At 44.3% G+C, this 14,109-nt stretch overlaps 1 protein-coding gene across 1 annotated transcript in view; it reads right to left on the bottom strand.

The window, feature by feature from the left end:
- EFHC2 (EF-hand domain containing 2) overlaps positions 1–14,109 on the bottom strand; it is a 234,940-nt gene that overhangs the window by 153,568 nt on the left and 67,263 nt on the right. Inside the window, exons 4-5 of the mRNA XM_068269830.1 lie at positions 12,489–12,712; positions 2,286–2,537 (exon numbers count right to left, since the gene is read on the bottom strand). Coding sequence (XP_068125931.1) covers positions 2,286–2,537; positions 12,489–12,712 — 476 coding nt within the window. The remainder of the gene's footprint in view (positions 1–2,285; positions 2,538–12,488; positions 12,713–14,109) is intronic.

Raw genomic sequence — 14,109 nt, 5'->3', positions numbered from 1 at the left:
TTCACTGAACTTTTACCGCACCTGTGAAATTTTTTATGAATTAGGACACATAAGTCTAAAATATCAAATGCTGTATTTTCCCGACCGATTTTTTTTTCGCACACCCTTTTATGAACGACCCCAATGTCTGTGACACTGCTTTACTGTTGCTAGTCCTTAAAGAAATTATAATTAGTGCAAACTAAAAAAGTGTTACAAACCTGAGCAGAGGGACAGGAGATGACCACAGTGTGCAGTGATACAGACACTGAAGGTATAATGTGCAATAAGGTTTATTGCGAGACACTATTAGTGCAAGACGTGCATACAAACATATATGCAAAATAAATGCAAACAACATGCAATCATTCAGTGCAAGTTATATGCAAATAACCATCAATCAAGCAATACAGTGTGCACACATACCCCAGAAGCTAACTAACTAACTAATCTAATATTTACAAATATATAACAGGCAGCAAACAGTACAGGAGGGAACAGACAAGCTCAAGGTCAGGACGAAAACACAAGGTTCAGCAGCAGATAATCAGATTAAGACGTAGTACAAGGGAGCAAACATAAACAAAGTCAAAAGCAAGATATATATTCGGAAACAGGGAAGTCAGGTACAGGATCAGGATCAGGTACAGGTACGGGAGTGTCCAGAATACTCATGCCTGGGGGAATAACAAAGTTCTATCAAATGGCTGGAGAAAAAAAGCAGTCTTTATATAGGCCATGCAATTAGTAACATGATACAGCCGGTGGAGTGAGCCCGCAAACCGTGCTCCTGAACCACCTGCAGGCCAGATCAGGAACTGCAGATCCTTCTCACAGACAGCATAAGACCACCTGCTGGTGGATGGCAGAAATCTAGGGCTGCTTAAAGTCCACAGAGTCCTCTGTTGGTGGCACAATGAAAGTCCAGGAAGTCCAAGTCAATACTGCCACTAGCAGGCAGGAGAAGGCAGTATATAATTACTAAGAAAGAGTATGACCAAAACACCCCTTTTTTATAATATACGCTCACCTAAAGGATTATTAGGAACACCATACTAATACAGTGTTTGACCCCCTTTCGCCCTCAGAACTGCCTTAATTCTACGTGGCATTGATTCAACAAGGTGCTGAAAGCATTCTTTAGAAATGTTGGCCCATATTGATAGAATAGCATCTTGCAGTTAAAGGAGATTTGTGGGATGCACATCCAGGGCACGAAGCTCCCGTTCCATCACATCCCAAAGATGCTCTATTGGGTTGAGATCTGGTAAATGTGGACATGTGTACAGTTAACTCATTGTCATGTTCAAGAAACCAATTTGAAATGATTCGAGCTTTGCTACATGGTGCATTATCCTGCTGGAAGTAACCATCAGAGGGTGGGTACATGGTTGTCATGAAGGGATGGACATGGTCAGAAACAATGCTCAGGTAGCCCGTGGCATTTAAATGATACCCAATTGGCACTAAGGGGCCTAAAGTGTGCCAAGAAAACATCCCCCACACCATTACACCACCACCACCAGCCTGCACAGTGGTAACAAGGCATGATGGATCCATGTTCTCATTCTGTTTATGCCAAATTCTGACTCTATTGAGACTTATCAGACCAGGCAACATTTTTACAGTCTTCAACTGTCTAATTTTGGTGAGCTTGTGCAAATTGTAGCCGCTTTTTCCTATTTGTAGTAGAGATGAGTGGTATGAGAATGGTGAGGTATTCTGCTGTTGTAGCCCATCCACCTCAAGGTTGTGCATGTTGTGGCTTCACAAATGCTTTTCTGCATACCTCGGTTGTAACGAGTGGTTATTTCAGTCAACGTTGCTCTTCTATCAGCTTGAATCAATTGGCCTATTCTCCTCTGACCTTTAGCATCAACAAGGCATTTTCTCCCACAGGACTGCCACATACTGGATGTTTTTCCCTTTTCACACCATTCTTTGTAAACCCTAGAAATGGTTGTTTGTGAAAATCCCAGTAACTGAGCAGATTATGAAATACTCAGACCGGCCCGTCTGGCACCAACAACCATGCCATGCTCAAAATTGCTTAAATCACCTTTCTTTCCCATACTGACATTCAGTTTTGAGCTCAGGGGATTGTCTTGACCAGGACCACACCCCTAAATGCATTGAAGCAACTGCCATGTGATTGGTTGATTAGATAACTGCATTAATGAGAAATTGAAAAGGTGTTCCTAATAATCATTTAGGTGAGTGTATAACACCACCATAGAAACTGTGATAGCTCAAATACAATTAAGCATAAGAAATATGTTAATTATAAAATGCCTACCATTGCTTACCTTTGGAAGTTTTCCTCGATGAAGAAAGACTGGGACTGAATCTCGGCCAGAATTTGGTGGTATAACCTCTATGATTTCAATAGTGTCATCAGCAAGGAAATAATGTAATATAAGCTCTCTCTTGTCTCCAAAAGCTGAAGGAGTGTCATCCCAGAGGCAATAAAACCTAAGAACCTGTCTGTCATGTTCCAGGAACTGCTTTAATGTATCCATCCGTTCGTAAGGACGTAGAGGCTTCATATTATCTTCCATCTACAAACAAATAAACAATTCATGTTATAATTTATTAAGAAATGTGTAACGCAGTAAATTGACACCTAGTGCTGATTATTTACAGACAACATCCCCCCCCCCCCCCTAAAAAAAATAAAAATTGATGGGATGATTAGATTGTGAGCTCCTCTGAGGACAGTGATAAAATGAGATGCATTGGGGGGGGGGGGGGGGAAGAGGTAGAGGATCAAGACAGAGAGCCTGGTGGGAGAGGAAAAATGTCACCAGGACTGCGGCCATCACCAGTGCTGTTTGGCAGGGACATGCTGTTAAAAGAAGTCACTAAATCTGAAAAGAAAAAAGGGGCATGAGGGAAGAAAACAGGGTGGGAGAGCTGGGAAAAGAGAAGAGGTAGGATCACCTGCAATCTAGAGATGGCCCGAACTGTTCGCCGGCGAATGGTTCCCGGTGAACTTCCATGGTTCGCGTTCGTGGAGAACCGCAAACTTTTCTGGAAGTTCGATTTGCCCCATAGTGCATCGTTAGGGTCAACTTTGACCCTCTACATCACAGTCAGCAGGCACATTGTAGCCAATCAGGCTATACTCCCTCCTGGAGGCCCTCCCCCCTTATAAAAGGTAGGCAGCGTCAGGCATTGGACTCACTCGTGCCTGCAGTAATTAGAGAAGGGAGACCTGCTGCAGACTCTCATAGGGAAAGCTTAGTTAGGCTCTTGTAGACTTGTTAGCTTGCTCCTTGCTGATTCTTATTGCTAAAAAAGCACCCCTCAACAGCTCTTTTGAGAGCTAATCTTGTTCTTGTAATCTATTTTTTTTTGTGTGTGTGTGGCCCATTTGCATTATATACAGCCCAGTCAGTCAGTCAGTCGCAGCTGGCCTTTGGCACCTTAATTCCTACTGTGCCACTGCCAGGCCCAGCACATTCAGTGACTACCTGTGTGTGTGACAGGCAGCTGCACATTTGTAATCCCATCCCAATCACTGCACCTGTTCACTGTTCAGTGCACCTACCTACCTATACCTACGTGAGTGCACGCATTGTTAATACCACCAGTCATTGCACCTGTCATTACAGTATGTGTGTGTGTGTGACAGGCAGCTGCACATTTGTAATCCCATCCCAATCACTGCACCTGTTCACTGTTCAGTGCACCTACCTACCTATACCTACGTGAGCGCAGGCATTGTTAATACCACCAGTAATTGCACCTGTCATTGCAGTCCATGTGTGTGTGACAGGCAGCTGCACATTTGTAATGCCAGTCACTGCAACCTATTCACTGCACCTGTGTAACCGCACATTGTTGTACCAGCAGTCACTGCATACCTGTACACTGCACCTGTGTAACCGTACATTGTATTAGTCAAGTCGGTGCATACCTTTCACTTCATTCCCCCCAATATGGGCAAAACAAAAGGCAGAGCCAGAGCCAGGCCACCTGACAGGTCTGTTCGAGGTCGCACTGTTGTGATTTCGTGCGGCCCTCTACCAAAGTACAGTGTTCAGAAGAAGGCACGTGCCCAGTATTGTCAGGACGTAGTTGACTATTTAACACAGAACACCTAATCTTTCTCAGCTTCCGCACGGAAGCGTGACATATCTTCCTCCTCCTGCTCTGATTCTGGCACCCCACTTAACACTCAGTTGGCCGCCACCACCAAAGTGCCATCACCCCAGGGCTCAGTGGTGTGGAAATTTTTTGTGTGTCTGCCTCAGATGAGAGCAATGCCATCTCTACTCTCTGCCACCAAAAATCGAGCCGTGGAAAGACCAAGACCTGCGTAGGGACAACTACCTTACGAAGGCACATGATTACAAAGCACAAACTGCAATCGGATGACCACCTGAGGAAAAGCAGCACACAAAAGCAAAGCCACACACCGCAGTGGAAGATACCAGGCCGCAATTTTTTCTCAAAAAAGGCGATACCTACCCTGTACCGTGATGTTAAAAGGCAAGTGGTGACATCTTGGACACACAGCGTTGCGTCAAGGGTCCATCTGACCACGGATGCCTGGTCTGCAAAGCACCCTCAGGCCTGCCCAAAGACTAAGTCGGTCCCCACACAGCATCTCTGCCTGCAGGCCGCTTGACTGCCTTCTCCGCCACCGCCAACAGGGTCCACCAGGACTCCAGGTGGATTCCTATTTTTTTTTCTGGTGCGTGTACATGCCTGCCTAATTTTTCTGGCTGCACTGCAGCTGCAACAACAAAACAAAAGGCATGTACATGTGTCAATTCCCCTTCGTGATCGTTACCTTGCTGCGGTGAAGGGGCTTGCATATCACAATGAAGCAATGACCACCGGCTATATGATTGTCTCGGGGGGTGGCACACCAAAGATAATAAGGTTGTTGCTTAATTGTGGACAGACCACATTAGATCAGCTGGACAATCACTGTTGTTCTGTCATTGAGCTACCTCAGCCTGGCGACCATATGGGCTTGAAACCACTATGGCCTGCACTATCGCCATGGTGCGCACCAGTCCAGCACGGCCGTCACTACACAAACAGCTGTTTGCGGTGCGTTACACAGTGAGTTTGATGTGTCAGTGTGAAGCAGTACTCTAATTACACTCCCTGATTGATGTATACACATGCAAGATGTTTTAAAGCACTTTAGGCCTCCAATTTAGCATGCAATGTGATTTCTGCCCTTAAAACGCTGCTTTGCGTCAAATCCAGATTTTTCCTCGGGACTTTTTGCCTCTATCCCACTCATCCATGCAAAAACTCAGATGTTAGACCTCTTGAAACATCTTTTCCATCACTTTTCTGGCCAGCATAAGTGTTTCTAGTTTTCAAAGTTCGCCTCCCCATTGAAGCCTATTGCGGTTTGCGAACGTTCGCGCGAACCAAACTTTTGCACAAGTTCGCGAACCCGGTTCGCGAACCTAAAATCGGAGGTTTGGGCCATCTCTACTGCAATCAAGCTAATCTAAATTGTCTGGAGCTTGCTTCTCTGCTCACTACAGAAGTCGGCTATCAGCACCTGTATCACTGGCTTCTGCAACAACAGACTGCCCTGCAGTATTGATTAATTACTCTGATCAGGATAAATAATCAATAATCCAGGGCACTCTGGTATTACCGCAGCCAGTGCACATGGTTACTAATGGCAGGCAATTTCTGAAACACTAAACACATCCTGCCACCTCTCCCTGCTAATGTCCCAGCTGCAGCACAGCGATCATTTTCTCTACTTACCTTGTTGCTCTGTACATTCACTCACTGCAGGCTGTGTGTAGAGAGCGAGGAGACACATTGCCCACAGGGCATGAAGGGGTGCTCCATCTAGTGTAGGAAGTAGTACAGTCACCTGCACTGCCTGGCCTGCTGCTATTTTCCTGAATGTTGCCCAAACTATAAAAAAAGGTCCCAGGTGAAAGAACACAGTGGCTGAGCACCACAGTGGCACCCCTAGCCATGGCTACACCCAGTGCTTTTAAGCACATGCAGCCTTTTGGTAGGCACGCCACTGGTGTAATGTAAGTTTGGCATATTAATAATTTCAGTCAAAACAAATTGGTTGTATTGTATGTAATTCAATCAGCACAGATCACAAGTAGGTATATGATACAGTTCCACCGTGCTTCACATCTAAGTTATCAAGCCAATAAAAGTGAGTCCCAGCATCCAAAAGGAAAAAGGCTTACCAGCCAATAACATCCCACGTTATAAGGTTGTATACATAGCACGAGGCTCCCAGTGGTCACAAAACTGTTCCAATCTTTGACTGAGTAAAGTCATCCTCCAGATAGCATTTGTGTAAGATCAATGATATGTCATAAAAATGATTTAAAACACCAGCAGTACTATGTGTAGACCGCTTTATTAAGGATAAATGAATCATAAAATCACAAAAAAACTTTAAAAAAGTACTCACATTTGGGGGCCCAAAATTATGGCTACAACAAATTAAAATAGCGCATGTATACTGACCAGTGGTAGGAACAAGAGTATGAGGTGTCGCTAGTCTCCTTCTAGACCGGTTTTGCAAACTTGTGTCATGTATTTCCTATGTGTCTGTTATTCAATTATCCTCCACTACTTCTCAATGTAAGAAGCTTCATAAGAAGCAACTAATTCTAGCTGAATGAATTGGTCACAGTAAATGTTAGCACTGCATTAAATAAGTCTCCCCTACTTAAAATTATTTTCCAATTGCACTAACATTTTGCTATGAAAATGGTTTTGCAATGTGATTCAATTTGCAGCCATTATTATTACTTACAGTATATTTACAGTGGGTTGCAAAAGTATTCGGCCTCCTTGAAGTTTTTCACATTTTGTCATATTACTGCCACAAACATGAATCAATTTTATTGGAATTCCAAATGAAAGACCAATACAAAGTTGTGTACATGTGAGAAGTGGAACGAAAATTATACATGATTCCAAACATTTTTTACAAATAAATAACTGCAAAGTGGTGTGTGCATAATTATTCGGCCCCCTTTGATCTGAGTGCAGTCAGTTGCCTATAGTCATTGCCTGATGAGTGCTAATGACTAAATAGAGTGTGCCTGTGTGTAATCTAATGTCAGTAGAAATACAGCTGCTCTGTGAGGGCCTCAGAGGTTGTCTAAGAGAATATTGGGAGCAACAACACCGTGAAGTCCAAAAAACACACAAGACAGGTCAGGAATCAAGTTATTGAGACATTTAAAGCAGGCTTAGGCTACAAAAAGATTTCCTTGAACATCCCACGGAACACTGTTCAAGCGATCATTCAGAAATGGAAGGAGTATGGCACAACTGTAAACCTACCAAGACAAGGCCATCCACCTAAACTCACAGGCCGAACAAGGAGAGCGCTGATCAGAAATGCAGTCAAGAGGCCCATGGTGACTCTGGATGTGCTGCAGAAATCTACAGCTTAGGTGGGAGACTCTGTCCATAGGACAACTATTAGTCATGCACTGTACAAAGTTGGCCTTTATGGAAGAGTGGCAAGAAGAAAGGCATTGTTAACAGAAAGCATAAGAAGTCCCGTTTGCAGTTTGCCACAAGCCATGTGGGGGACACAGCAACCATGTGGAAGAAGGTGCTCTGGTCAGATGAGACCAAAATGGAACTTTTTGGCCAAAATGCAAAATGCTATGTGTGGCAGAAAACTAACACTGCACATCACTCTGAACACACCATCCCCACTGTCAAATATGGTGGTGGCAGCATCATGCTCATGGCTGCATCTCTTCTGCACTGACAGGGAAGCTGGTCAGAGTTGATGGGAAGATGGATGGAGCCAAATACAGGGCAAACTTGGAAGAAAACCTCTTGGAGACTGCAAAATACTTGAGACTGGGGCGGAGGTTCACCTTCCAGGAGGACAATGACCCTATACATAAAGCCAGGGAAACAATGGAATGGTTAAAAATAAAACATATCTATGTGTTAGAATGGCCCAGTCAAAGTCCAGATCTAAATCCAATCGAGAATCTGTGGCAAGATCTGAAAACTGCTGTTCACAAACGCTGTCCATCTAATCTGACTGAGCTGGAGCTGTTTTGCAAAGAAGAATGGGCAAGAATTCAAGTCTCTAGATGTGCAAAGCTGGTAGAGACATACCCTAAAAGACTGGCAGCTGTAATTGCAGCAAAAGGTGGTTCTACAAAGTATTGACTCAGGGGGTTGAATAATTACGCACACCCCACTTTGCAGTTATTGATTTGTAAAAAATGTTTGGAATGATGTATGATTTTCGATCCACTTCTCACATGTACACCACTTTGTATTGGTCTTTCACGTGGAATTCCAATAAAATTGATGCATGTTTGTGGCAGTAATGTGACAAAATGTGGAAAACTTCAAGGGGGCCGAATACTTTTGCAACCCACTGTATATAGCACCTTCACATCTTTTGTAGCGCTGTACATATTACAAAACAAAATAAATATTGGGGAGCATAGATACATGAGAAATTCAAAACTCTGTACAATCCAGCAATACAGAACAAATACATATACAAAGTTAATGCGTGGGTAGAGATATCACCAATACTGATTAACGTTCATATGATCAATTACAGCAGAATAAGAAACACTAGGAGGAGGTCCCTGCCTTTGCGAGCTTACAATCTAGAGGCAGCCATCTAGCAATTTGTGGAATTGACTTTAATCACTTCCTGAAAAATGGACATTTATAATATTGTATTTATTTGTGCACCTTTTATGCAAATAGGATATTGATATAAAAGTCCATTCTGCCAAAGTGCATGAGCCCGCACATGCGCAATCATTCATATCCTAAAGCCCATGGAATGAAATGGTTGAAGCAAAACCTAGGTGCCCCCCCCCCCCCCCAAAAAAAAAATAGATCATTACCTGTCAGTTCAAGTTACATTTTGGAATGCTTGTGTTCAACAAGCACTACAAAAAAGAAAAACAAGCAAGCTGCAAAAAAGCAACTTTTCCATTTCTTAGCACGTAAAAGGGAAAGAGGCGCCCTGATGTAATAAAAGCATCTAAAATCAGCTTAAAATCGAAAAGTGATATGAGGTAGCTTACCTCAATGACGAAACCTCTGTAGTTAATACAAGGGATTTTTATTAGCACAGGCAACGCGTTTCGCGGGTCTCAGCCCGCTTCATCAGGCCAGTAAAAGTGCCAAATAGAAAAGATCATCTAGCATAGGGAGCCTTTTGAGAGGCTCCCTATGCTAGATGATCTTTTCTATTTGGCACTTTTACTGGCCTGATGAAGTGGGCTGAGACCCGTGAAACACGTTGCCTGTGCTAATAAAAATCCCTTGTATTAACTACAGAGGTTTCGTCATTGAGGTAAGCTACCTCATATCACTTTTCGATTTTAAGCTGATTTTAGATGCTTTTATTACATCAGGGCGCCTCTTTCCCTTTTACGTGCTAAGTATACCCCCGAACACATCCTGTCCGAGGGGAGTTGGCAGACCACCAGTGGAGTCCCCACAGTGGACTCTGTCCCCTTTTTTCCACTAAGAGAGCGACCATCCTTCCGGTTCTGGCTAGGACCACCCCGAGTGGAGTCGGGTTTATTGTCTCCACCTGCTTCCTGTGGTTGGTTGCCCCAAGCAACCTCCCTTTGTGAGTAGTGCTTTTAATTTATTTTCTTTTATTGTGGTCATTGACATATTGCACTACTGGGCTCCCGTTTTTTGTCTCCTGTGACTTTTTCTACAGGGTGTTCATCCACCCCTACTACAATTTTCCATTTCTTACTATTTTGGCAGTTAAACTGTTGTTCAGGAAATGCTGTTTAAAACAAAGAAAAACCTGAGAATCCCCCATGAGGAGATGGACTAGCCCAAAACCTGTCGGCTCTGTCAGATTTTAACTGCCTACGATAGTGGTCCTTTAATTGGACCAATTTTTTTTTTAAATAACATTTTAAAATAGTTTCCCTTGTTGTAGATTGAGCCTGAGGTGTTGTGGGAACAAACTAGAGGACTGGAGGAAATTCATACAAACATAGGGTACAAGTGTTAAGTACAGTATAAACTTTCAGCAGTGTTTACCATAAGAATTTAAACCCAATCCCATGCCTCTTTCTCATTCTCGTTACATAGGATCCACTTGGGATGGTGAAACCTAATAAGTGAAACCTAATAAAAGACTATGCATTATGCGTTATCTATGGTCTGTCCCCAGCTTTAGCTGTATTTTTGAATATGCTACACACTTAAAGAGAACCCAAGGTGAGAGGGATATGGAGGCTGACATGTTTGTTTCCTTTTAAAGAGGAGCTGTCAGCCATACTATCTCAGAAAAAAACAACATATACTATAAAGTAGATAAATACTTTCTCTACTTATATAACATATGGATTGCACAGTCCACATTTTGATTTTACAGATTTTTCTACAGTAAAAAAAGAGAAAATTCTTCTTAGCATTTCCCATTTTAACTGTGGCTATTTTGAAGCCAAACCTGATGTAATTTCCTCCCTTACTCTCCTCTGCCTGATTATGTATGCATTGCCCGCCCTCCACTGTAGAAAGTGCATTGTCACAGCATGAGAAATATTGGCCAATCAGAGAGGAACAGAGGTGTGGGAGGGGAAAACAGGAGGGATTCTTCAGCTAATCAGACTGCATTAGTTAAGTCTGAGGGGAAGAAGAGAAGCAAAGAAGAAAAAAGGACAACCCAGCATTCCCTGCAATTTCCATTTTGTGTACCAAATTTTGTGTGTACCAAATAAGAGTGAGGTAAACTGGGGAATGATCATTTATCAACAAGAAAAGTAATAGTGATTTTAAATTTTGGATTGCCTGGTTAGCATCCTTACTCGCTTACCAGATAAAAATAAAGAATTGATTTTTGATTTTATGCCTGGCAGTTACACTTTAAATGATGCACATTTCCTGGCTGTCCTGCTGATCCTCTGCCTCTAATACTTTAAAGTAAACCAGAGAGTTTGAAAAGTAAAGATATGATACTTACCCGGGGCTTCCTCCCGCCCCATAAATACTTTGGATTCCCACACCATCCTCCCGCGGTCTGCTGTTCAGCTGCGATCAGCCGCGGTAACTGGCTCAGTTGCGTCAGACCGGATCTACTGCTCATGCGCGGGAGGACCGTGCATGCGCAGAGGACCCAGCCTGGACCCGATTGAGCCAGTTACCGGGGCTGATCGGTAGACCGTGGGAGGACGGCGTGGGACTCAGACATGTTTATTGGGCGGGAGGAAGCCCCGGGTAAGTATCAAATCTTTACTTTTCAATCTGGTACACTTTAACTACTAGCCGACCGTGTCACGCCGATGGGCGTGGCCGCGGTGGGAGCCCCAGGACTGCTTAAAAGCGTAAAGTCCTGGGGCTCTGTTTTTCAGGAGATTGCACACAGGCTGTGCGCGCAACTCCTGCTTGGTGGGCGGATCGGAGCTCGGGAGACTGTTAGACGCCGTCTAATTACCCATACAGCTCTGCGATCTACAGTGCTGTACTGGGGACAGCCATGTGACACGGCTGTCTCCTCCTGAGGCACAGAAGTGATCGTCTGTGATAGGCTGAAGCCTATGACAGCTGATCACGGGGATTGGCTGACGTGGGAAGCGAGGGAGTGGGGAGGACAATAGTTAAAAAGAACACATTTGTTTATTAAAAAACATGCAAATAAACACAAATGCAAAAACAAACAAACATGTGGGGGGCAATCAGACCCCACCAACAGGAAGCTCTGTTGGTGGGGAGAAAAGGGTGGGGGGAATCCATAGACCTTGAACAAGCATGTAGATCAGATGTCTATGACAAATCTGACAAAATTAGTTGCATGCTTGTTTCAGTTGCGTGATTAGTCTCTACTGACCAGAAAGATCAGCAGGGCTGCTAGGAATTAACCACTTCAGGACCACATTTTTTACCCCCCCAAAGACCAGGCCATTTTTGTGAAATAGTCCAATGCAGCTTTAAGGCCAAGCTGCAGGGCCACACAACACAGCACACAAGTGATTCCCCCCTCCCCCCCCCCCCCCCTTTTCTCCCCACAAACAGAGCTTTCTGATCGCCCCCGGGATGTTTGTTTGTCAATGTTTATTTGTCCATTATTTTATTTATTTATTTACATTTTCCTATTTTTTAACATTTGTATATTCTCCCCCCTCCAGTCATTCCCTGTGATCAGCTGTCATAGGCTTCAGTCTTTGACAGCTGATCACCCCTGAGCACATAGAGGGGAAAGCGCTGTACGTGGTAATTAGACGGTGGTTTCGCCGTCTAACAGCCTCCGAGCAGCGATCCGCTCCGCCTACCAAGCAGGAGACCTCCTGCAAACTGCAGCCCCAGGGCTTTCCACCGATCGGCGCGAGGCTGTCCTGGGGCTGCCGCCGTGGCCACGCTTCGGCGTGACACGGTTGTTAGGTAGTTAAACTGGTATTATTTAAAAGGAAATAAATAAGGCATCTTCCATAGGTCTCACACCTTGGATTTATCTTAAACAACCTGTGCATACTGCACCTTGAGTCACAACTAAAAAAAAGAACACAGATATTTACCTGTCTGCGTATTGTAGAGTATGGATCTTGTGGAACGAAATCTGGCGAGTTTAATCTGACTCCAAGCTTCCTTAAAAAGTTTCTAGTAAATTCATCACAGTTTACAATTTTGAAGGTCCTTGAATATAAAACAATGTCCTTGTTGATGTTAAAATGATCAACAGTATAAAACTGGTCATCGTTGGGAGGAGGAAGTGGAATGCGATGGCGTCTGATTATAGTTCCTTTATTGAAGAAAAAAAGGATATACTTTAAGTCATCTAACATTGTTAAGGCTAATTCACTAGCATTTTTCACTTCAGATGGTTTTCTAACAGCGTTAATATTGCTGTGCGGTGACAACGCATGGCAATATTACTGGTATTACCGCAGGCAGTATGCAGCAAGTTACGCTATTAACGCAACTAGCAGTACTCGAGTAAAACGAGCGCTGCTACATTAACACACGTTACCATAGCAATGCTCAAGTACCATGGATCAAGCTATTGCGCAACTCGCTGTCTCTATACACCAATATTAGGTGCATCAGGCCCCTTGTATGTTATGAACTGCTTACCCTATGAATGCCAGACCTCCAAATGCTATTTCTTAAATACTCCCCAAAAACATAAAATCCCCAGAAGCAGCAACATTACATTTCTCATTGTAATAGATAGCGGAGATGCCGCCGCAGCGGTGAGCAGCATGGCGGCTGTCTCCGCGTCTCAGCCAGCGGCCTTTGCCGCGCAGTTACATGCTGGAGTTTTGCCTGGTCCTTCAGCTGCACATAGACTGAGGGCTACAGGACCTTTATGCAAATAGAAGGGGAGTCAGCTGATCGGCCGGTCAGCTGACTCCAGCAGTGCTCCTGATTGGCTGAGTGACTGGGGCGGCGCTGTGGGGCGCTCTCAGTATATATAGGACCTGCCTGTCAGTAGCTCCTCGTCTGCTGTTGCAAATGCTACGTGTTAGCACTCAGACCTTAGTCAGTTCCCAAAGTGTGCTAGAATCAGCAGGAGCTGGGGATCCACACTTAGTCAGATTCTGTTAATAGCTAAAGTACTAATTGAATTGTATTATTTGTTATGACCTTCTGCTAGCCTTGACTACTCTTCTGCTTACTGATTCTGTGCTTCTGCCTATCTGATCCTGTTGCCGACTCAGCCTGAACACTACTCTGATTTAAGCCTTCCGTCTTTGTACCGTATCTGTCCGTTTGTTGCCGAATCTGCTTGTCTGACTCTCCTGCCCTCACCAGTGAGCCTAGTCCCTGGTGAGGGATTCTCTGTACAGCTTAATCACCTGCTCCTCAGGTGACCAGTAGCTGCAGTACAGTCTTAAGGTGGCCATACACTGGTCGATGTGCCATTAGATCGACCAGCTGACAGATCCCTATCTGATTGAATCTGATCAGATAGGGATCGTATGGCTGCCTTTACTGCAAACAGATTGTGAATCGATTTCAGCCTGAAACCGATCACAATCTGTTCAGCTGCTCCTGCCGCCTGTCCCCCCCCCCGTATACATTACCTGAGGCTGGCTCCCGGGCGTCTTCTCCGCACTGCACCGCACCGCTGTTCTTGCTCCATCCCGGCGCTTCCTGTGTTACTCCGTGACCAGGAAGTTCAAATAGAGCGCCCTC

This window comes from Hyperolius riggenbachi, chromosome 2 (assembly GCF_040937935.1).
Source record: "Hyperolius riggenbachi isolate aHypRig1 chromosome 2, aHypRig1.pri, whole genome shotgun sequence".
NCBI classification, from domain to species: Eukaryota; Metazoa; Chordata; class Amphibia; order Anura; family Hyperoliidae; genus Hyperolius; species Hyperolius riggenbachi.
The sequence above is the reverse complement of the archived record's forward strand: the minus strand, read 5'-3'. Positions and strand labels throughout refer to the sequence as shown.